Genomic DNA, 20,014 nt, shown 5'->3' with positions numbered 1-20,014 from the left:
TGTGTGCTTTACTGACTTTAGTTTGGCGGCCTGTGTGGGCTCCAAGATGAGACGGAGCTGCTCGCACAGCTGCTGAGAGAGAGCCGAGGTCAGAGTTTGGTACTGCTGCCACATGGAAGCCGCTACAGTCTCCTGAAACACAGCGACAGTTGCAGTTAATCACAGGAAAGAACCACGTTTTTCCTGTAAGCCATCACTCTGAGACGCTTTTCTTTTTTTTTATTATATAAAACACAAATGGGACACATTTAACTATTCCACCGTCTCCTGAGTGAAGCTTTGTGTTTTAGAAAATACATCAAATATATTCCCAACTTTCACATGATCCTCGTTATGTTCACAAGGACAGCATTTTTATTCAGATTTCCTTTATTTAAACATATTTGAATCTGCAGTGTGTTTGTGTCAGCATTCTTCAACAAATGCAACAAAAACGTATAAAAGACAAAACTTCTCAAGTCTCTTCTTCAGTTAACTGAAGAATAGCAGTGCAAGTCACACTTTCCTACGTGACAGCCACAGTTGAACATGTTTGGTTGAGTCTCCCGGGTCACCCTCACCTCCTCCTGAGTCCCCGGGGCCAGTTTGTGCCAGGCCTCCAGCTGCAGCTCCATCTCCCTCCTTGTTTCTTCTGGGTCTCTCCTCTGTGCTTTCTCCTGGCACATAAGCGCACACACAGACATACAGAGTTATCTTCACGTGTGTAACATTAAACTGATATGAACTGATGTGGAACTGAAGGCTTTGTGACTTTTTTAAATGTAATTAACTCTTTATGGCAGTCAGTGTACGAAAATCACAAGTGTAATGTGGCCTACACTTATTTACATCACTGTAAATCATCTCTTTGTCCACATTACTCAGTTATATGTAACAATAATCAATAATTAACAGTAATTTCAAATACGTTCACTTCTACAACACTTGACAGCAACTCCTTAGAGCGTACTGTGTACCTGCGCAGAGTCCAGAAGCAGCTCAGGAACAACATGAATTGTAGAGTCTGTGCTTCTGCTTGCTCGCTCTTCTTCTTCGGCTTGTTGTTTTTCTTTCCACCTCTCGTCCTCCTGCTCCTCTCCCTGCCTCTGGACCTCCATCTCTCCAGGGTCTACACCTGCAGTACAACAACACTAGTCAAGAGATGCTTCACATCTGAGAAGTTTAAAAATTGTTGAAATGAAAGAAAAAAAACGAGCAGGAGAAGAAGAGAATTTGACACCTGTCTGGGAAGCCTTTGAGGAGTCCAGCTGTTCAGGCTTCAGCTCCTGGACCTCAGCCGCTTGCAGATCAACCTCCTGGTCCTCTGTCTCCATGGACAAATCCTCTTCTTTGTCATCTTCATCCTGGCCCCGAGGCCCTGCTGTGCTCTCCTGCTCTGCACTGGCCACATCTAGGTGCAGTCACACCAACAAACAACAGTTATGTACTTGCTTTGAAAAGCTTAGTTTAAACTCCAGCCAAACCATCACAGACTCAGCTTCCAGGTGATCACCTACCATATGTCTGAGTGTCATAGTTCTGGTCTCCGTGCTTAATGTGCTCGTACAGGTCTGACACCTGCTGGGTGTCGCTCTGCCTGTTGTTCTCGAGGCTCTCTTTGCTTCTTTCGACTGTGCGCAGGCGCTTGTTGACTGGCTTGTTGTAGTCGCCTATAGAGCGTTCACTATCTGCTTGGCCAGGTTTCCTCTTCAAGCTCTGGAAAGGAAAAAAAAACTTAATTAAGAGGAATAAAGGGACACCGAACAGCAGCGGTGAGGCAGAGAATTTTGCCACACCTGAGTCTGACTCTGAGTTTGTCTGTGTGAAGCCATTGTTGCTGTCAGCTTTGACTGGTGGCCCTCAGACTGGCTGGCGTCAGCTGCTCCACTGCCATGCTCCTGTAAAACCATAATAGCATAAATATAGATACAAAAATCATGGCAGACATATTTTATACATGTGTACAAAAACCAAACCCAGCTAAAGTTTGGTGTGGAGGGCTTCACCGCTCTGTGAAAGTAACCAAGCAATTTTTTTGGATGCCATCATCTACTGTAAATTGCTATACAAAACAGTGACACTTTTTCATCTATACACCTTCAGGACAATTTCTGAAACCATTAGCAGTTAATAATGTTTTTCACAAGTGCAAGTAAAACTCTACATCTAGGATCTATATTCTATATCTAGAAAGAGAAATTTGGACCTCTTCAGCACAGCCATGGAGAGGGAGAAGCTTTCAAAATGCCCTTACCCACAACCCCACCAGGTGCCAGGAGTGGGCTTTGCAGCAACAGCAGCTGCTGTGAGGTCAGGCAGTGTGTGAGAGACCAAGATGCAGACAAGACCAGGACCAGGACCACAGTCTGCCAGGTAAGTTGAGGTAGAAAACCCAGAGGCCCTTGCAGTGACTATTGCAAAGAACGAGCCGTCGCATCCCAGGGAAGGAAAAAAGAAGTGTTCAACCTAGCACGCCTCCAGTATTCCCTGTCAGCTCTCTCTCCTACCTCATGGTTCAAAGGCTCCTGAGGTTCCCAGGTCATCAGGCCTCTCTCAGTCCCCCTCTCCTCTAGACTGGAGAGACGAGACTCTCCAAGTACTATCAAGAATCCCCAGACACTGCATTGTGTTTTGGGGTAACAAAAGAAAAACTTGTGCTCCACACAGAACATATTATAAAATACAATACGTCAGCATTTGTGTGGCTCTCAAGCTGCACTGTGGCACACAAGAAGGCCCTTCAAGGGTGGACAACTTGTTTGTGTAACAGCTTCTCTGTCACACAAACAACCAATCAGAAAGAAGGGAGTCTCACCAGTGCTTTCACTCTTCCCACTTTCTCATTCAGAAGAAAGACAGATCGTCACACTCTGTCCTATTCTGTACTCTTTGTGTATTGAAGGAAAAAAGTACACATTCAGAACTGTCACACACAAAGCGCTCTATCATTTAACTCACAATTCACATAGGCTAGGCATCAGGATATTCAGTCATATGCGGCCATCAAATATGCTCCTGATCACGGGAGACTCCGCTGTGAATCACTTCATAATCAATCAGAGTCACTTCGAGCCCACACAGAGTATCTGGAGCACAGTGTAGATTTGAATGTTACCTCTTTGGCCTCGTCTCTCTCCGAGGCTTCTCCTGCCAGCTCCACAGCAGTGTCGCTTTGAATGTTGTCCTCTCCTGTCTGACCGTCGGTGTCGTGCCATTTCCTCTCAGCGCACTCGGGCAGCTCCTCATCTTCACCACCACCTTCCTCCTCCTCCTATATACGCATTTAAAAAAAAAAAAAAAAAAAAAAGGTCACATCAGTCAATACCGTTGCTCACGCCATGCATTGGTGTACTTATTTTGAACATGCACACCTTTGGCTCATGCCCTTTTTCATTTGATGAAGTCTTCGTGTCCTCGTCTCTTCCTGACTCCCGCTCCCTTTCCTCGTCCTTCTCTTCTTCATCTTTATCAGCCGAATCATCCTTTTCTGCTTCCTCTCCTCCCTCCTTCTCCTCTGCAGTTTCAGGCTCCCCATTGTTTTCTTCTCCATTTTGGTCCTTGTCCAGCTCCTCTGCTCCTTGCTCGTTTTCTCCTCCATCTTTCTCACCATCCTCCTCCTCATCCTGATCTGCTTCCATCCCTCTGTCATCGATGTTAAATGGATTATCCTCTGAAAAAGGAAAAAAATTGAATCATTCATTTTCAGCAATTTGTGACTTTTACATCTGTGAAAAGCTCTTTACAAATACACTTACTACACTTACTTGCTTACAATGACCCAGTCTAAAGCCGAAATTGAGCATCACATAAGACATCACTGATAATAAAGCATGCGTGTTTCTCGACTGTGTTAGTAAAGCTATAATTTAAGCAGCAGGCTTCACCTTCACCTTCACCCTCATCTCCATCATCATTATCCTCTCCATCCTTGTCACCCTGGTCCAGATCGAGTTCCTCAGGCAGATCCATGGCCTCGGGCTCAGGTCTCTTGTCTTGTTGACCTTGGTAGGGGTCTACTTCATTTTCATCAAACTCTCTCTGGGACAAATAACAGAAACACAGAGCATGACACACTTGTCCATCCATGCAAATCCTGTTCTTCGCTCACACCGACATTTGCAGTTCAAAGCCCTAACGACTGTTTGTTGTCTATTACCGATTTTACTTTTGACACGTATTAAAATGGAAATCATGGGAGTTAGGTGAGAAGAAAAACCTCATCTCCTTGTTCATTGATCATGTCTTTCTCCTCTTCGTCCATCTGTTGGTCTTCATCCTGGTTCTTGTGATCTTTTTTGGGGTCTGCTGCATCCAGGTTGTCATCTTTGGCAACCAACTCAGACTCACCCTGAAAAAAAACATATGACCATTCATGATGTTACACAGAGAAAACTTTAACTAAAGCTTTCTGGTGGCTGCTTTATATAAATGAAGGTTTAAGATTGGATGCAAACTGCTCTGTCATATGTACTTTTTAAATTGTGTTAATGTTGTGGAGATACCTGATCCATGCCCTGACCAGACTCCTCCTCCTTGTCACTTCCTTCCTCCTCCCCCTCATCATCATCATCATCTCCCCACATTTTTTCATCCAGTGTATCTGTCTGGCCTTCACCCAGGTCACCCATTTTTTTGTCCAGTTCTTCGTCGTCCTCTTTATCTGATTCCTCGTCGTCACCTTCAGATCAAGCAAAGAAATGCAGAGAAAAAATTCAATCATGGTTACCAATTATCTTGTATAGAACCAGCTTGGGATTCCTCTGCTATCCAGCTTAACTGACCTGGTTCTTTCTCATCAGCGTCGCACATCTGGCCATCAAAGTCCTCTGACATCTCAACGGCATTGTCTTCTGACTTAATATCCTCTTTCTCATGCTGTTCAGTCTTTTCTTCCCCCTCCTTGAAGGTGTCCTCCAGCTAAAGGAAGCAAAGGGCAGGAAGACTTGAGTCAAAGTAAACAGTCATACAGTTCACACTACTTAGATGCCAGTATTTTCATCACCTGATCTTCATTCTCGATCTTGTCGCTGACATCTTTTGTGCCCTTTCCCTCTCCTATACCACCACCTTCATAATCGTGAAACTGTTCTGCTCCTTCTCCATCTCCAGCCATAAGCTCCTGAGGCAGGCAGAAACCCTGAAGGGGACACCACATCAACTGCTTAGTTAAAATTACACTGATGGCATTATTATTTCTTAAATAGGACCATGTGAGTACCTTCTGAGCGAGTTCAGTGAAGATGCTGGCCAGTACAGACAGAAGTTTGCCTGTGCTTCTATGTGCTCCCAGTGACACAGCCAGGTAGTAGCATACAAGGTCAGAGTAAATTCCTAGTAGAGGCTCCAGACGAACCAGCATCCTGCACGCCCTGTTTACCTCCTAAAAGTCAGCAGAAACATGTTAAGGTGAAGAGATTCTGAAGACAAAAAAGCCCTTTCATTGCACCTAAACAGATTTGAGTGCACTCAGACTTCCATTCACAGGTTAATATTTAATTCATTTAACCTATAATGAACTTATACTTTGAAAGCACATCTCTGAACAGTTCCAGATGTTCTTGGTACCTGGAAGTGTGGCGGCTGAGAGGAGTCCCTTTGTGTCTTTAGGTGGCACAGAAGCCTCTCCAGCCCAGTACTAACATCTCCCACACGCAGAGCCTCCACCTCAGCCTCCAGTTCCTCCTCCAGCAGGCGAGTCAGGTGACCAGGCTTTAGCAGGTCCTCCAGAGGCTCCTCCTTGTCCTCTTTGGCACCCTCTGAGATAATACATAAACGGAAGAGGTAACCATCATTGCATTATGAACACTGTATATACATTTGAACTGGCTGGAAACAGCCATATGCCAATGGCATGGTTGTAAGACCTACTAAGGATTTTATTCTCAGGATAAATTAAAACCACTTAGAATAACTGCCCCATCCACCACTGCTCTCTCATCCCTCATCTCCACCTCACTCTCTTGAACACAAGTCGGGGCTCTAATATTGAAAAATGTACATAAACATGTTTATATTATTCCAGCAAGTGTCCATTAAAAAATACATTTAAAAACAAATATAAACAAATTTGAATTCATTCTCACATTGCTCAACTATTATGTCACACGAGGCCAAGATTAATGACATCTACAGTAAGTATCCAGTTAGGCACCCCATTACTTTTAGGGTCAAGCACTAAACTAATATAATGCTTTCTGACTACCAATCCAACATTTTACCAGGTCCTAGGTTACCACTGCTGGTTTGAATGCAACCTTCTGACCTCTCTTGGTGTCTCCATGCTGCTCCCTTTGTTGTACTCTCTCCCGTTTCTTCACGAGTGTCTGGACAGAACACAACAATGTGTTGATGTTTGCTTCAAGCTCAGCAGAGAACTCCGTACAGAAGGTTTGCTGGTGATCTGTAAGGGAAATAAAATAAAACATGAACTGCTGACCCATCTGAAACACTGTTAGTTATTCGTGCAGCTGCTCAGTGCTTTGACCTGTGTCATCGTGTCCCAGGGAGAGCACATGAATCCTCCATGTGGTGAATTCTGTGACGGTGGCCTCCACCTGTCCTCTCACATACTGGAGACTCTGGATTACAGCTGGTTGGTTGTCTGGAGTGCCGACACACACATCTGAGGTGAAGATCTGCTCCACAATGGGCATCTGAGCCCCTATAGCTCCCAGACGGTTGAAGGCCGAACAGCATTCGGTAAAGTAGTTCCTGTGGGAAACAGCAGTGCTGTTGCAACCGTTTTGTATTTGTTGCTGTAATGTTAGACTTGAAAAACGCCAGACAATAATGTCTTACCATGTATGAAGAACACCATCAGAGATTGGCTGTGCTGCACAGTCCAGCTCCACCTTCAGGCTCTGCGTCTGCTCCAGCATTGTAGTGACACGCTGATGTAGTTGGCACCATGCAGCGTCACCCCTCCTCATCAAGCAGCCAGGGGGTTGTCGCTGCGCTGCCAGTGGGGATGGACACCTCAGGGTGTGCTGCTTGCAGCTGCTCACCTCCTCCTTCTGAAGGTCTTCGGGGCAGCAGTGCAGCAACCAGGCCAGCTGCTGCAAAAGGGTATTACACTGGGCTGCGAGCGCTTGGCCCCTCTTCACCCAGTCCTGGAGAGAGGCTTGGGGTGGGAGGGTGCAGCCTGGCTCCTCACTCTGGCTTTGTAGGTAGGCCTTGATGCCCTGGACATTGTCAGTTAGCCTCCTGGGTGAAGTGATAACAATTAAGTTAGATGCTGCAAAGTTTCCATGGCAACATCTTATTTTTTTAGTTTGATATAAAACATAAATCTAAAAAGAAATAGTAATGGTGTTCTGACTGAATAGCCTGTGATGCACCTGTGCCACAGCAGCCTTTACTTCTAAAAGCAAACCTACACTTTGACATATAATGTTATACTAGCGTACTGACCTGAGATGGACCCATTGTTCAATGAGTTTGGCCAGCCGTTGCCTCTGTTTGAGGAGCAGCTTGAAGAGGTGAGAGGAGAAACCCCTGCATCGCTCTACATTCCCCAGACCCAGCTCCTACAGCAAACATTGACACACATGCATCACAATGAAGATAACACATGCTAAACTTTAAGTTCCTCATTGTGATGCTTGATTTTCATCTAGTTCATAGGTACAAGTGTAAGTTGTGCATGTCGCACCTTAGCAGCGTGCTGCAAAGCAGTCTGCAGGGCAGTGTTCCTGGCCCAAGACTGATAGAAGTACTTCTGACAGCCGTCCCATGCTGTCAGCAACTCCGCAAACAACCTACAATAGGAAAAAAGAGAAAACAGTGTCTCACTGCAAAACCAGAGCATGTCCACACAATTACAGGGGACGCTGTAGTTGGCCTTTTAATCTCTTCATTGTGCAGTATGTCACTGGCCATCTGTTCTGTAAAGCAATAGCTAGCTACATGTGTTGCTTGTTTGATAGAATCCATCCACACACTTCACGATTACATCCGTTCTTGAGTGTTGGAGTGTAATTCGTTTAATGTTGAGGTAACTACTGAAATATTAAAATCTACATTAATATTGTGGCTTACTTCTGTGTTTGTTTTAAGAACTTCAAAATAAAAGCACTGTTGCATGACAGAAAGATTAACCCTCATGCAGCGCACGAGGCACTGATTCAGAACAAGGCCTCTGTAAATAAGTTCTAATTACATGCTCTCTGCATTCTCCTGAGTCTTGACAGCTGAGAGAGCGGTCGTCATCTCCAGCGGCTGCATGTACAGAGCCTTCTCTGCATATGCTGTCCTGTTCCATATTAGGCCTTTGCGGTACGACAGACCTTAAAAGCCAATCATACAGAAAAAAAAATTAATTCTATTTAAAAAAAAAAAAGTATAGAAGTTAATTGAAAATGTAAGTCAGTGTGGGGAACCGACCTATTTCTGTGAGCATCTTGAACAGGTCAGACAATGCCCTCTGTTTCTGCTGTAGGATGTGCTTTATCTCAGCTTTCTGCTTGTCTTTATCTGCTGATGTGTTTATTGTGAGGCTCTGCAGGTCCCGCAAGTTGCTGATGACCTCGCCTGAAAGAAAAAATATTTATAAAGATTTTTTTTTTTTTACATTTACAGTATATATAAATAAAGGTTCACACACACACAGTCCATTTAGCTGGATTTGAGCAGACAGTATGTCTGAACACCTCAGCATTTGTTTGGCTTCTTCTGTCACATCATCAATAAACACTAGTGTTCCACTGTCACTGGCAGCCATGCACGTCCAAGCCATCACACTGTCTCTGCCGTGTTTTACAGATGATGTGGTGTGCTTTAGATCATGAGCTGCTCCATGCCTTCTCCATACATTTTTCTTGCCATCATTCTAGTAGAGGTTAATCTTGGTTTCATCTGTCCAATCAATGTTTTTTAGACGTTTTTTAATTTTTTTTTTTTTAACAAAGTTCATTCTAGCCTTTCTGTTCTAATGGTGGTGCGTGCAGTGCTGAAGCCTGACCTTCCATGATGGTTCCTGACTGCTCCTCTTCTGCTGCCTGAGGTATCTTTTATCCTCACTAATTTCAAGCTAATCTTTTCCCCACTTTGTTATTATGAGGTATTGTGTACTGAATTTTAGAGAGCAATAATGAATTTAATCCATTTTGGAATAAGTGTGTAACGAAACAAAAATATGGAGCATGTGAAGCACTCAGGCATTTACAAGAATATTCAGGTGTATGTTAACACAATGTCATATTTTTCCCAGAAAACAACATCCTAAGATCCTGAGGTCAATGTGGTGGCTGTAACTCAGAACGCAGAGCTAATGTACTAATCGGAAGGTTGGGGGTTGCCAGACAAGGGAAGGACAATGAAATGAAGACACTATTAGAGTATAAAAGTGCCTACAAAAAACCCCAAAACAAAACAAACAATAAAAAAAAAAAAAAACCACAACAAGAAGGGAATCGTATAAGTTGCTTGGAAGAAATAATATGTAAGCACGGCTCATCTCTGCAAAGTTGCCAAACCATGTTTGGTGAAAACTAAACGTATCCGAGCCATGCAACATAACAGTGACTCCAAGCACAGCACCAATCTACAGAATAATGATTCTGGTGGTTGTTGGTTTAGTTAAAATCCAGACTTCAATCCTTAAGACAGCTGTGCATAAATAAACCCACCAACCTTGATGAACTGCACCAAAATTCCTCCACAACATTTTGAGAGAATAGTAGTCCAACTGAAAACGGCTACTCGTCAAGGTTCTTGCTGCTTAAGGTGTTTCCACAATTTATCCAATTAGATGTACTTTTTTGTCGTTTTTCAAAGGACTTCATAGAGTGCTTACATGACTGCAGTTGTAGCCTGCAGTAGTAGGCTTCAGTAATCTATACTCTAATGTCAAGACAGTCACAGGATGGTGTCGAGTCCAACAACATAACTGAATTATTTCAACTGTGATTTTAACTATCCAGCAGTAGCTTTCTCACCAGTGAAGCAGTCCAAGTCTTCAGCCAGCTCAGGGACAGGGTTTTTCTTCAGCAGCTGGATGCACATCTTCTTCATCTTCCTGGACAGTACAGGCAGAGATATTTGTAGAGAAGAAGCTTTGAATCCTTCTTCTTCTTCTCCATCAGTCTAAAATATAAAAACATAGTTGAGTGATTAAAAAAAATTGTTGAAAGAGAAAATTAAAGACACTGTGTGTTCTGTGAGATCTGTACCTGTAGAATCCTGCACTTTAAAGGCAGGGTGCTCTTTAGCAACTGGTGAACTCTGTGGATGGGCATTTCCTGTGGGTTAGCGTCCACACTGTCCAAGCTCGCGCCGCTTCCCTGCTCCACCAGAGCAGGAATACTCGGACCATTCAAAGCCTCTTCAAACTGCTTGATAAACTTGAAGAGTGTACTGAAAATCATAAGGTGATTACCATTAAAGCAGTCATTTATATATTGTTACACTTGGCTGAGGCTCAACTATCTTGACTTGCTACAGGTCAAGATCATTGTGGTCAACTAAAACTAAAATTAAAATCTGGTGCAACAAACATTTTAGTCAACCAAATAAATAAGACCCCACTAACATTTGCACTTTAAAAAAAAAAAAAAACTTAAAAAACTGTAATAAAAATATGTATCAAATGTGTTTAGTTTTATTAATCTAGATAACACTGCTTAACAGCCAGATGAGGCGACTCTTGTTCATACTGATTTAGGATGTCCACACGAATCAATTCACATTGTTGTGTCTACTGGAATACTGAACCTTCCAACTTCTTGGAAGCTATTATTTAAACAGTAAAAATGAAACTGAAACTAGACACCTGAACCTGGAAGCTAACTGTGAAACAAATGCCGGCCACATACCGATGGGTCTTCTCCACTGACTGTTTGATGGACCAAAAATTGACATCATTCCATTTGCAGATCTTGACAAAGTCCTAAGAATACAAATTCATATGTAAGACAATGACAGAAAACTTTGCAGTGAAGTTCAGAGATTCAGAGGCAAGTTTGAATAAGTGTTAAGAGTTTGATAAGATTTATAGGGATATACCTTGAGGTCCTTTTCAATGGTCTGCCTGTGTTGAGTAATTTTGGTTTGAATGCCTTGAGAAAACTGATTGTAGTATTTGTACAGGTTCCAGAGAAGACTGGACAAAGGCTCTGTAAAAGCAAGCAGTACTGTGTCAGAATAAACTCAAGTACATGTTAAATGACACCTGAGATAAAAACAAAGTCCACGGTGATGTGAAATGTGTGATTTCGAAATTTCAGCAAAAGGCCGTTTCAGTGCTGGTCCAGTAAGCAGGTCTGAATGTGTAGTGTACAGGAAACAGCAGTGATAGCTGACCTTGCCCGGACTGCGGGGGGACCAGCAGGAGGTGGCAGTGGAATGTGAGCAACATGTTCAGACGAGTGTGGAACTCCCCCAGGGTGGAGCCCTCCAGAAAGGCCTGAAGGGTGGAGGACACTGAAGACAGGGAAAGGTGTTCTACCCCTTCAGCTGGAGAGGAAGACAATAATAAATATCTCTTGGCATCCTTTATTTCCTTGTGCTTTAAATTTGAAAGTTTGAAGTTAAATGCACCAGTATTTTCTGCAGTTTGCATCTCACAGAAATACAGACAGAGAAGCAGAGATAGATCCTCGCTTCCCTTCAGCTGATAAAATTTACACCTTTAATCTGATATTCACCCCCCCCAGAAGATTTATTTTTATTTTATTATATTAATTTTTAATTAATTAACACCTTTAATAAGACCACCACACTGAGTCAGCACACACAGATTTGTTAGCTTGTACCTGTACAAGTCTCCGTCCTCTGTTCCTCTAGGTATCGCTCCAGCAGCTGGTAGACAGAGAACCAGTGTTTGGTGGACTTCTCTGTGTGACGCTTCATTGCATTGTCAAGACTGCGCGACCAACAACTACAACACAAAAACCAGAGTTAAAAAGCTCCTTATCACAGTGCTTAATTTATGAGCTAGTTAGTGATTGGTTTATATCCAAAAAGTAACAAGTGAATGGATTTATTCATCTTTGTCTTACCTGAGCTCCAGCTTGCGCCACTGAATAATGAGCTGTGTGACGGGTTCCAGTTCCTTCCGCAGAGACACTGAACGGCTGGCGTTATTCTCCCAGTCCTAATGAGGGGAGCAAGGAAAATCAAAGAAAACAGAAATAGATGAGCCCTGTACAATAGGCTCATTTGGATGACCCAATGTCTGCTATTGATGGGCCTCGTTTACTAAAGTATGTAGCAAAATTATTGCTATATGTTTACAAAAAAAAAAAGGAGCGGCTGTGTCAAGTTACAAATGAAATGTGCTGACAGACAGAGGGGTAAAAATGAAAGGTCATCAGACCGTAAGAAAAATAATAAAAAAAAAAAAAAAAAAAATGGTGGGTGACAAAGAGCAGTTATAAAAAGAAATTCACTGCAATATCAAAAATACTGGTGGCTGCCAGCGCTACCTCTCAGCCTCATATATCTCTCTCTCTCTCTAGAGATAGAGATATATCTATATCTATCTATATCTATCTATCTCTATATCTATCTATATCTATATATATCTATATCTATCTGTTGGAATGCTACTACGCAAGTAACCCCGGCGGAAGGGGCTACATGAATAGGATGAGGGACCTATGGATTCTTCGATACCCAACATCCACAATGACGGCGAAACAACTAGTAGCTCAGTGTTCCAACATTCGAAAGAAGGGACTGCTCTCACAGCTAGAGATTGACGAGGTACAACACAAATGCTACGGCAAGGAGGAGCCAGGACGCCAGGTCAGGGGGGCGATATCATCACCCCCACCCGAGATTGGGTACATAGCCCCAAGTGCGATAGGAGAAGGATTGTTGAGTGCGAGAGGAACTGACCTGAAAAATAGGATCATGGTCAAGCTTGAAACCTGGATCCCCCGTAGCAGGTTACCAAGATTACGTGAAGTACCCTCAGAAGGTCTGCTAGATGATGTTAATGCAGCACTACGGGAAATACCTACAACCACGATTACCGACACTAACAAGCTGATCTACAATACGGCAGCAGTGATCAGTGAGATGCTTGGCTACAAGTTGAACAGCGACAAGGGGCAGTACCCTCCATGGAGAAGGAGGCTAGAGGGCAAGATCAAAGTAGCACGGAGGGAGGTTAGCCAACTAACGGAGTTGCAGCAAGGTGCGACAAATAAGGTGCCTAAGAAATACAGCAAGCTGTCCATACCTGAGGCCTTGGAAACTGCCAAGCAAAGACTCACAGCCTTGGCCAGCCGCTTGAGGAGGTACACCAGAGAGATAGAAGGCAGGAGAATAAACCAGCTGTTCTCCACAGAACCAGCAAAGGTGTACTCTCAGTGGCAAGGGAACAATAAGAGAACAGCACCACCAAGGCTGGAGACGGAGCAATACTGGAAGAGCATATGGGAGAAGGATGCAACCCATAACGGCAATGCTCAGTGGCTAGAGGATCTGAGGGCAGACCACAGCGACCTCCCTGAACAGGGTCCAGTAACCATCACAGTGGCAGATATCCAAGAAAGGGTCTCCAGTATGAAGAGTTGGACAGCACCAGGGCCCGACATGGTTCACGCCTACTGGCTGAAGAAGCTGACTGCACTCCACGAGCGTCTGGCAGCACAAATGAACCAGCTGCTAGTTAACGAGAGACACCCGGAATGGCTAACTGAAGGCCGGACGGTCCTGATCCCCAAGGACCCCAAGAAGGGACCGGTCCCCTCCAACTACCGACCAATAACCTGCCTCAGTACTACATGGAAGCTCCTGTCAGGCATCATATCGGCTAAGATGAACAGGCACATGGGTCAATACATGAGCGGGACACAGAAAGGAATTGGCAAGAATACCAGAGGCGCAAAACACCAGCTACTGGTAGACAGAACAACCAGCCGAGACTGCAAGACCAGACTGACCAACCTGTGCACTGCTTGGATTGATTACAAGAAGGCCTATGACTCAATGCCCCACAGCTGGATACTGGAATGCCTAGAATTGTACAAGATCAATGGGACCCTAAGAGCCTTCATCAGGAACTCAATGGGGATGTGGCGTACAACACTAGAGGCCAACTCCAAGCCCATAGCACAAGTCACCATCAAGTGCAGGATCTACCAAGGAGATGCTCTGTCCCCACTGCTGTTCTGCATAGGCCTGAACCCCCTTAGTGAGATCATTAACAAGACTGGCTACGGATACCGACTACGGAACGGAGCAGTTGTCAGCCACCTCCTGTACATGGATGACATCAAGCTGTATGCAAAGAGTGAACGAGACATCGATTCACTGATCCACACTACCAGGCTATACAGCAATGACATTGGAATGTCGTTCGGACTGGAGAAGTGTAGTCGGATGGTAACAAAGAGAGGGAAGGTAGTCAGAACTGAGGGGATTGAACTACCAGAAGGCAACATTGCAGACATAGAGGACAGTTACAAGTACTTGGGGATCCCGCAGGCGAATGGAAACCATGAAGAGGCCGCTAGAAAGGCTGCAACCACCAAGTACCTGCAGAGGGTCAGGCAAGTCCTGAGGAGTCAGCTGAATGGTAAGAACAAGATCCGGGCCATCAACACGTACGCCCTGCCCGTGATCAGGTACCCTGCTGGGGTAATAGGCTGGCCAAAGGAGGAGATAGAAGCCACTGACATAAAGACAAGAAAGCTCCTTACCATGCATGGAGGGTTTCACCCCAAGTCCAACACCCTGAGGCTGTACGCTAAGCGGAAGGAAGGGGGCCGGGGACTGGTGAGTGTCAGCACCACAGTCCAGGATGAGACAACGAACATCCAAGAATACATTGGGAAGATGGCCCCAACTGACCGAGTGCTCAGTGAATACCTCAGGCAGCAGAAACCCAAGAAAGAGGAGGGAGACGAGGAACCATCATGGAAGGACAGGCCCCTGCACGGTATGTACCACCGGCAGATAGAGGAGGTGGCTGATATCCAGAAATCCTACCAGTGGCTGGACAAAGCTGGACTGAAAGACAGCACAGAGGCACTAATCATGGCAGCACAAGAACAAGCTCTGAGTACAAGATCCATAGAGGCTGGGGTCTATCACACCAGGCAAGACCCCAGGTGCAGACTGTGTAAAGATGCCCCAGAGACAATCCAGCACATAACAGCAGGGTGCAAGATGCTAGCAGGCAAGGCATACATGGAACGCCATAACCAAGTGGCCGGCATAGTGTACAGGAACATCTGTGCCGAGTATAACCTGGAAGTCCCGAGGTCAAAATGGGAGATGCCCCCAAGGGTGGTGGAGAATGACCGAGCTAAGATCCTGTGGGACTTCCAGATACAGACGGACAAAATGGTGGTGGCTAACCAACCGGACATAGTGGTGGTAGACAAACAGAAGAAGACGGCCGTAGTGATCGATGTAGCGGTTCCGAATGACAGCAATATCAGGAAGAAGGAACACGAGAAGCTGGAGAAATACCAAGGGCTCAGAGAAGAGCTCGAGAGGATGTGGAGGGTGAAGGTAACGGTGGTCTCCGTGGTAATCGGAGCACTAGGTGCGGTGACTCCCAAGCTAGGCGAGTGGCTCCAGCAGATCCCGGGAATAACATCGGAGATCTCTGTCCAGAAGAGCGCAGTCCTGGGAACAGCTAAGATACTGCGCAGGACCCTCAAGCTCCCAGGCCTCTGGTAGAGGACCCGAGCTTGAAGGATAAACCGCCCGCAGGGGCGTGCTGGGTGTTATATATATATATATATATATATATATATATATATATATAGATATAGATATATAGATAGATATATAGATATATAGATATATAGAGATATAGATATATAGATATATAGATAGATATATAGATATATATAGATATATATAGATATAGATATATCGATCGATAGATAGATATAGATATATATGCATGCATGAGTTTACGCAGAGATTTGTACATGAGGCACACTGTCACTCATTTCTTTTACAGAAAATCAACACTTCTTGGTACTGAGGGTGCGTGATTCAGGAGATCTCTTCCTGACAGAAGTCACCTGTGCTTTGCTGAGCAGGATCTCTAGGCCGTTCAGAAACTTAGCCACCGGGCTGGCCAGATTGAAAGCCTTGATTCTCTCCATCACCACATTCAGCTGAAAACACCACATACACATACAGGAATATATGTCAGAAAAACAGAACAAAGTGTAACTGTTGGGATTCTTTACACTGTCCCTGTGAAAGCTGAATTAATGAATATGTATTTATTTGAATCACAATTATGCAAAAATGCTGTATCGAAACCACTTATGGCAAACTTACCTGTTCGAGGGCAGGGTGTCCAGGCCAGTCCTCTAGTCTCTGCTTCACTGCCACACTCAACTGTTCCAACACAGGGAGACAGAGAGAGGCCTCGCTCATGTTAGGGTGCTGGTAGAAGTCATAGGGTCCATCAGGGGTGATGGCCAGACCCTCGCCACCACCAGAGCCCTGCACAGTGTTCTGGAGGATGGCAGAGAGCAGCAGTTCACTGCCTGTCAGCTGCTGGTCCAGGTCAGAGTCTGAAGGGGGAAACAGAGGTTTATACAAGTACACTGGAACTTTGTTACAAGAAAAGGATGCATACAGGCAAAGTTACTAACCAATGAGGTGATAGAAGTGTGACATCACTGGAGAAGCAATCTGATAAGACGAAAGCAGGGCTTTGATGTGTTCTTTACTGTGATTGGCTGGTGCTGTGCTCTTGTACCAAAGCGATTGAGCATATCCCAGACACAGGCGCTGATGAACCTGGATCACTGTATTCAGGGTAGCGGGAGAGAACGCCTTCATCTCAAAAGACTCTTCGGGGGTTTTGTCTTCGAGCCCTTCTAGACTTGTGCCAGCTGCTCCTTCTAAACTTGGCTCAGACACGATGTCTGCAAAGTCCTGGATTCAATATCGACAGAAATTGAGCTTCAAGTGGATATTTATGCTTTCCACATGCAAACAGCTTTTATTTCATTTGGCCTTAAAATATAAAAATGATTGTACTAGATCGTCACCATATGATCCAATATGAGATATGATGGTTAACGTTAGGATCGGATAATCAGAGAATTGATGGGTCATTATTTGCTGTACAACAGCTGTACTGCAGTACCTTGTTGAACTGAGGAAACTGTCGTCTGAAGTCTCGCTCCTCCTGTTCATCCTCAGTCAGTCCTGAGCCGTGCAGTCGGCTACGGCTGCGGTAAAGACTGGCCTCCATTTCTTCATGCTCTTTCCTTCGCCTCTCTCGCTCATCCCACTCATTCACCAAAGCCTGTAAAGAATGACAATAGAAGGAGCAAAGTAAGAGCAGATTTTGCAGGATTTAACAGTTTGGAACAGAAAACTATTTAGATTTATTTAAAGTCATTAGGATGACATCTCTCCCAGTGAAAAGTCTTAAAATCCTGACCTGACAGATGTGTCTGAAGATGCTGCGTGCCTCGTGGCTGAACTCTCCCGTTGACAAGGTGTGACACTGGACATAAAGCAGAGCACTGAGTAGCAGAGTGCAGGACTGAGGCATCACACATGCAGTGTCCTGCTGGGGCAGAAGTTTCACCAGGCTGCGCAGAGTGTCCATACAAACCCTGGAACACAGAAAGTCTGCCCGGACCAGGTACGACGGCAGGCTCGGGGACAGGAATGGGAAAGTCAGAAGGCAAGACACCAGCCTTGGCAAACCAGGTACAGGATTTAGCAAGGCAGCCACCTGGGAGGCTACCAGCCTCATACCGTACCGGAGCTGAAGGATACCCGTCCTCACTGGCCCAACAACATCAGGATAAAGGGGATAGTCCTCCAGCAACCTCTGGCAGAAACGCTGCTGGGAGTTCTGCCAAACAGCCTCCTCCTTCAGGACGGCCTGGACTGCTGACTTGGATTTTGAAGCCGAGGAGCCCTCCAGCGTATTGAGCAGCTGGGACAGCAGGTCCTGTATGGCTGATGTCTGACCAATGCTGCACAGGTAGTGCTGGAGCTCCTGGTACAACTGACCATACTGAGGCTCATGAGGACGACAAGCCTGCTTCCTGGAAAGCTCAGCTATCTGCTCCTTCACCTGCTGCATGCGGATCCATAGATACCTAGTAAAGCAAACATCAGGCAGTATAACCTAGAGCTCATTGCATTGCTTCTCAAAGACCTTTTATGGTGGTATTAATGACTCTTTCAAAATGACAGCCTTTGTTTGCTTTTAAAAGTTAATCTTCTTAACAGCGGCTGGTTGTCATTTCATCCAAACGCACAGTAAACATTTGGCTCAAGAGTCCTTAAATTTGCTTAACTACAACCCCACAGAATTACTAGTATTTCTAAATGCGTCACTGCCGCTAGAATAAAAAAAAAAAAAAAAAAAAAAAAAAAAACAGAATCAAATTAATGCACAATGACCAATTATATCAACTCCATTCCCACAGTAAAATCTTCAGAGAGGAATGGGAGTAGTTCTGATTTTCCCTGTGACTTTGATGCAACCGTGACATGCTGAGAGATCAGCATCCAACTCTTACCTGATTCGAGGATGCTGGAAGCCATCAGTTGTGCTGCTCTCCTCCAGTTCTGCTCCGGTCATCAGCTGAGACCACAGGCTCCGCCCTTTCCATTCTTCCTGAAGCAGAGCCAACTGCGACAGACAAAAACAGAGTACTTTTGAGTGTTTTATTGTAGAAAGTACTCTTCATCCACCACATTCCATCCTCTAAAAAAAAAAACCTCATCAGAAAATAACATGTTTGAACATGATCTTATAGTGAACTTGGAGTTTATTGTTCAAACCAGAAGACCTCATGTTTTCTTCTAAAGCAGTCTGAAAAGAAAAGGTTACCTTTTTAAAGAAAATTACTTACAATGAACACTACTGTTACATTCACATGAAGCCAATGGTTGTGTGTATTTATACTGACTCAGTTACAAACACTTTACACCTTTGTCAGGAGAGTACTACAGACCTCCTGCTGAGCATAGTTCAGTTTGTAGGCTCTCTTTACAGCTGGGTCAAAGATGGTCTGCGGTGTCCACACTTTGATCTGCAGCAAGCCCATGTTGACCCAGAACACTCCAGAGCGAGCCAGTGAATTGGAGCCTTGGACTTTGCTCTGGACATATTGCTGCAAGCAGGTAAGGCAGGCTTCCACCAGGCCATCAGGGAGTAGTTTAGGAGGCAGGAAGTCTCTAAAGACCGTCTGGATCTCCTGGGCAGCAATAAGAGGGTCAGGGTCTTCCACCAGGCTCTCACAGCTCTCCATGTAGCCTTCCTGCAAGGTGGGAGGCAGCACGTCAGCCATGCTTTGAAGTTGCCGACGCAGGACTGCACCTTGGAGCCTAAAGTCAGTACCCCTGAGGAGAGATAATGCAACTGTCATCAGCAAAGCCCAAAATAAAAATTGCTGGTTAAGGACATTTAATGTTCCATTATACCTGAAATCAGCCAGCGCACGGATGCTCATGTTGTCCCAGAGCACAGCAGAAAGATCCTGCAGCTGCTGAATCCTCCCTTTCCAATCCCCAAGTCTGACATTGGAGAGGGAGAGAAAAGCCTCTCCTGAAGGTTCCCATGAACCACCCGTCTTACTACAGCTGAGCACTTCCAGTACGCAATGGGACCGCACTGCTTTGCTCAGCAGAGCTGGACCCTGGAAACCATATTGCATAAATGTATTAAACAAGCTGAAAACCAGCAGTGTTTGTGGAACAGCGAGTTTGGAGATATTAATAGATGTTACCAGGTTATCTGTTCCTTGGTGCTGCTTTGGATCCGCCTGGGTCTCAGGATGTAGAGGGTCCCATTTAAGCCAGTGTTCTGGGTTTGAGGTTATGCTGCAGGTCCACAGGGAGGATAGAGCCTCCGACAGGAGCTCACACCAAACAAACGGCAGCTCCTCAGCTGGCTGGAAGATAACACATATTTCAGCTTTAAATGGGGATTTTCGTTTGAAAGGCTAACTTCTGGACATGAAATGTCCCGTGTGAGAAATGTGAGTAAAACTGTTCTCAGCAATTGGTTCTTAATGTTTCAACCAGATATAAGTTGAACAGTTGTGATGTAACAAACTCTTTTAGCCGAATATCAACA

General features: G+C 44.8%; 1 protein-coding gene across 2 annotated transcripts in view; it reads right to left on the bottom strand.

The window, feature by feature from the left end:
* Positions 1-20,014, bottom strand: part of mdn1 (midasin AAA ATPase 1) — a 59,752-nt gene that overhangs the window by 4,202 nt on the left and 35,536 nt on the right. The window contains exons 59-96 of one of the 2 annotated variants that reach the window (XM_085247847.1): positions 19,665-19,829; positions 19,360-19,574; positions 18,891-19,278; positions 18,453-18,565; positions 17,354-18,026; positions 17,054-17,215; positions 16,554-16,839; positions 16,234-16,472; positions 15,969-16,064; positions 11,976-12,070; positions 11,730-11,854; positions 11,278-11,430; positions 10,981-11,090; positions 10,791-10,864; positions 10,149-10,332; positions 9,915-10,062; positions 8,362-8,508; positions 8,138-8,264; positions 7,631-7,736; positions 7,390-7,505; positions 6,778-7,182; positions 6,464-6,690; positions 6,242-6,379; positions 5,545-5,735; positions 5,198-5,359; positions 4,982-5,116; positions 4,761-4,896; positions 4,482-4,657; positions 4,196-4,327; positions 3,864-4,017; positions 3,351-3,649; positions 3,095-3,250; positions 1,776-1,877; positions 1,497-1,695; positions 1,220-1,390; positions 957-1,114; positions 561-656; positions 17-132 (exon numbers count right to left, since the gene is read on the bottom strand). In XM_085247847.1, the coding sequence (XP_085103973.1) occupies positions 17-132; positions 561-656; positions 957-1,114; positions 1,220-1,390; positions 1,497-1,695; positions 1,776-1,877; positions 3,095-3,250; positions 3,351-3,649; positions 3,864-4,017; positions 4,196-4,327; positions 4,482-4,657; positions 4,761-4,896; positions 4,982-5,116; positions 5,198-5,359; positions 5,545-5,735; positions 6,242-6,379; positions 6,464-6,690; positions 6,778-7,182; positions 7,390-7,505; positions 7,631-7,736; positions 8,138-8,264; positions 8,362-8,508; positions 9,915-10,062; positions 10,149-10,332; positions 10,791-10,864; positions 10,981-11,090; positions 11,278-11,430; positions 11,730-11,854; positions 11,976-12,070; positions 15,969-16,064; positions 16,234-16,472; positions 16,554-16,839; positions 17,054-17,215; positions 17,354-18,026; positions 18,453-18,565; positions 18,891-19,278; positions 19,360-19,574; positions 19,665-19,829 (6,875 nt within the window). The remainder of the gene's footprint in view (positions 1-16; positions 133-560; positions 657-956; positions 1,115-1,219; positions 1,391-1,496; positions 1,696-1,775; positions 1,878-3,094; positions 3,251-3,350; positions 3,650-3,863; positions 4,018-4,195; positions 4,328-4,481; positions 4,658-4,760; positions 4,897-4,981; positions 5,117-5,197; positions 5,360-5,544; positions 5,736-6,241; positions 6,380-6,463; positions 6,691-6,777; positions 7,183-7,389; positions 7,506-7,630; positions 7,737-8,137; positions 8,265-8,361; positions 8,509-9,914; positions 10,063-10,148; positions 10,333-10,790; positions 10,865-10,980; positions 11,091-11,277; positions 11,431-11,729; positions 11,855-11,975; positions 12,071-15,968; positions 16,065-16,233; positions 16,473-16,553; positions 16,840-17,053; positions 17,216-17,353; positions 18,027-18,452; positions 18,566-18,890; positions 19,279-19,359; positions 19,575-19,664; positions 19,830-20,014) is intronic. The other variant, XM_085247849.1, reaches the window with a different exon arrangement.

The sequence above is a fragment of the Mchenga conophoros genome, linkage group LG15, assembly GCF_057382185.1.
Source record: "Mchenga conophoros isolate Kocher_MC1m ecotype Shallow Benthic linkage group LG15, M_conophoros_male_GT1.1, whole genome shotgun sequence".
Classification (NCBI taxonomy): Eukaryota; Metazoa; Chordata; class Actinopteri; order Cichliformes; family Cichlidae; genus Mchenga; species Mchenga conophoros.
The sequence above is the reverse complement of the archived record's forward strand: the minus strand, read 5'-3'. Positions and strand labels throughout refer to the sequence as shown.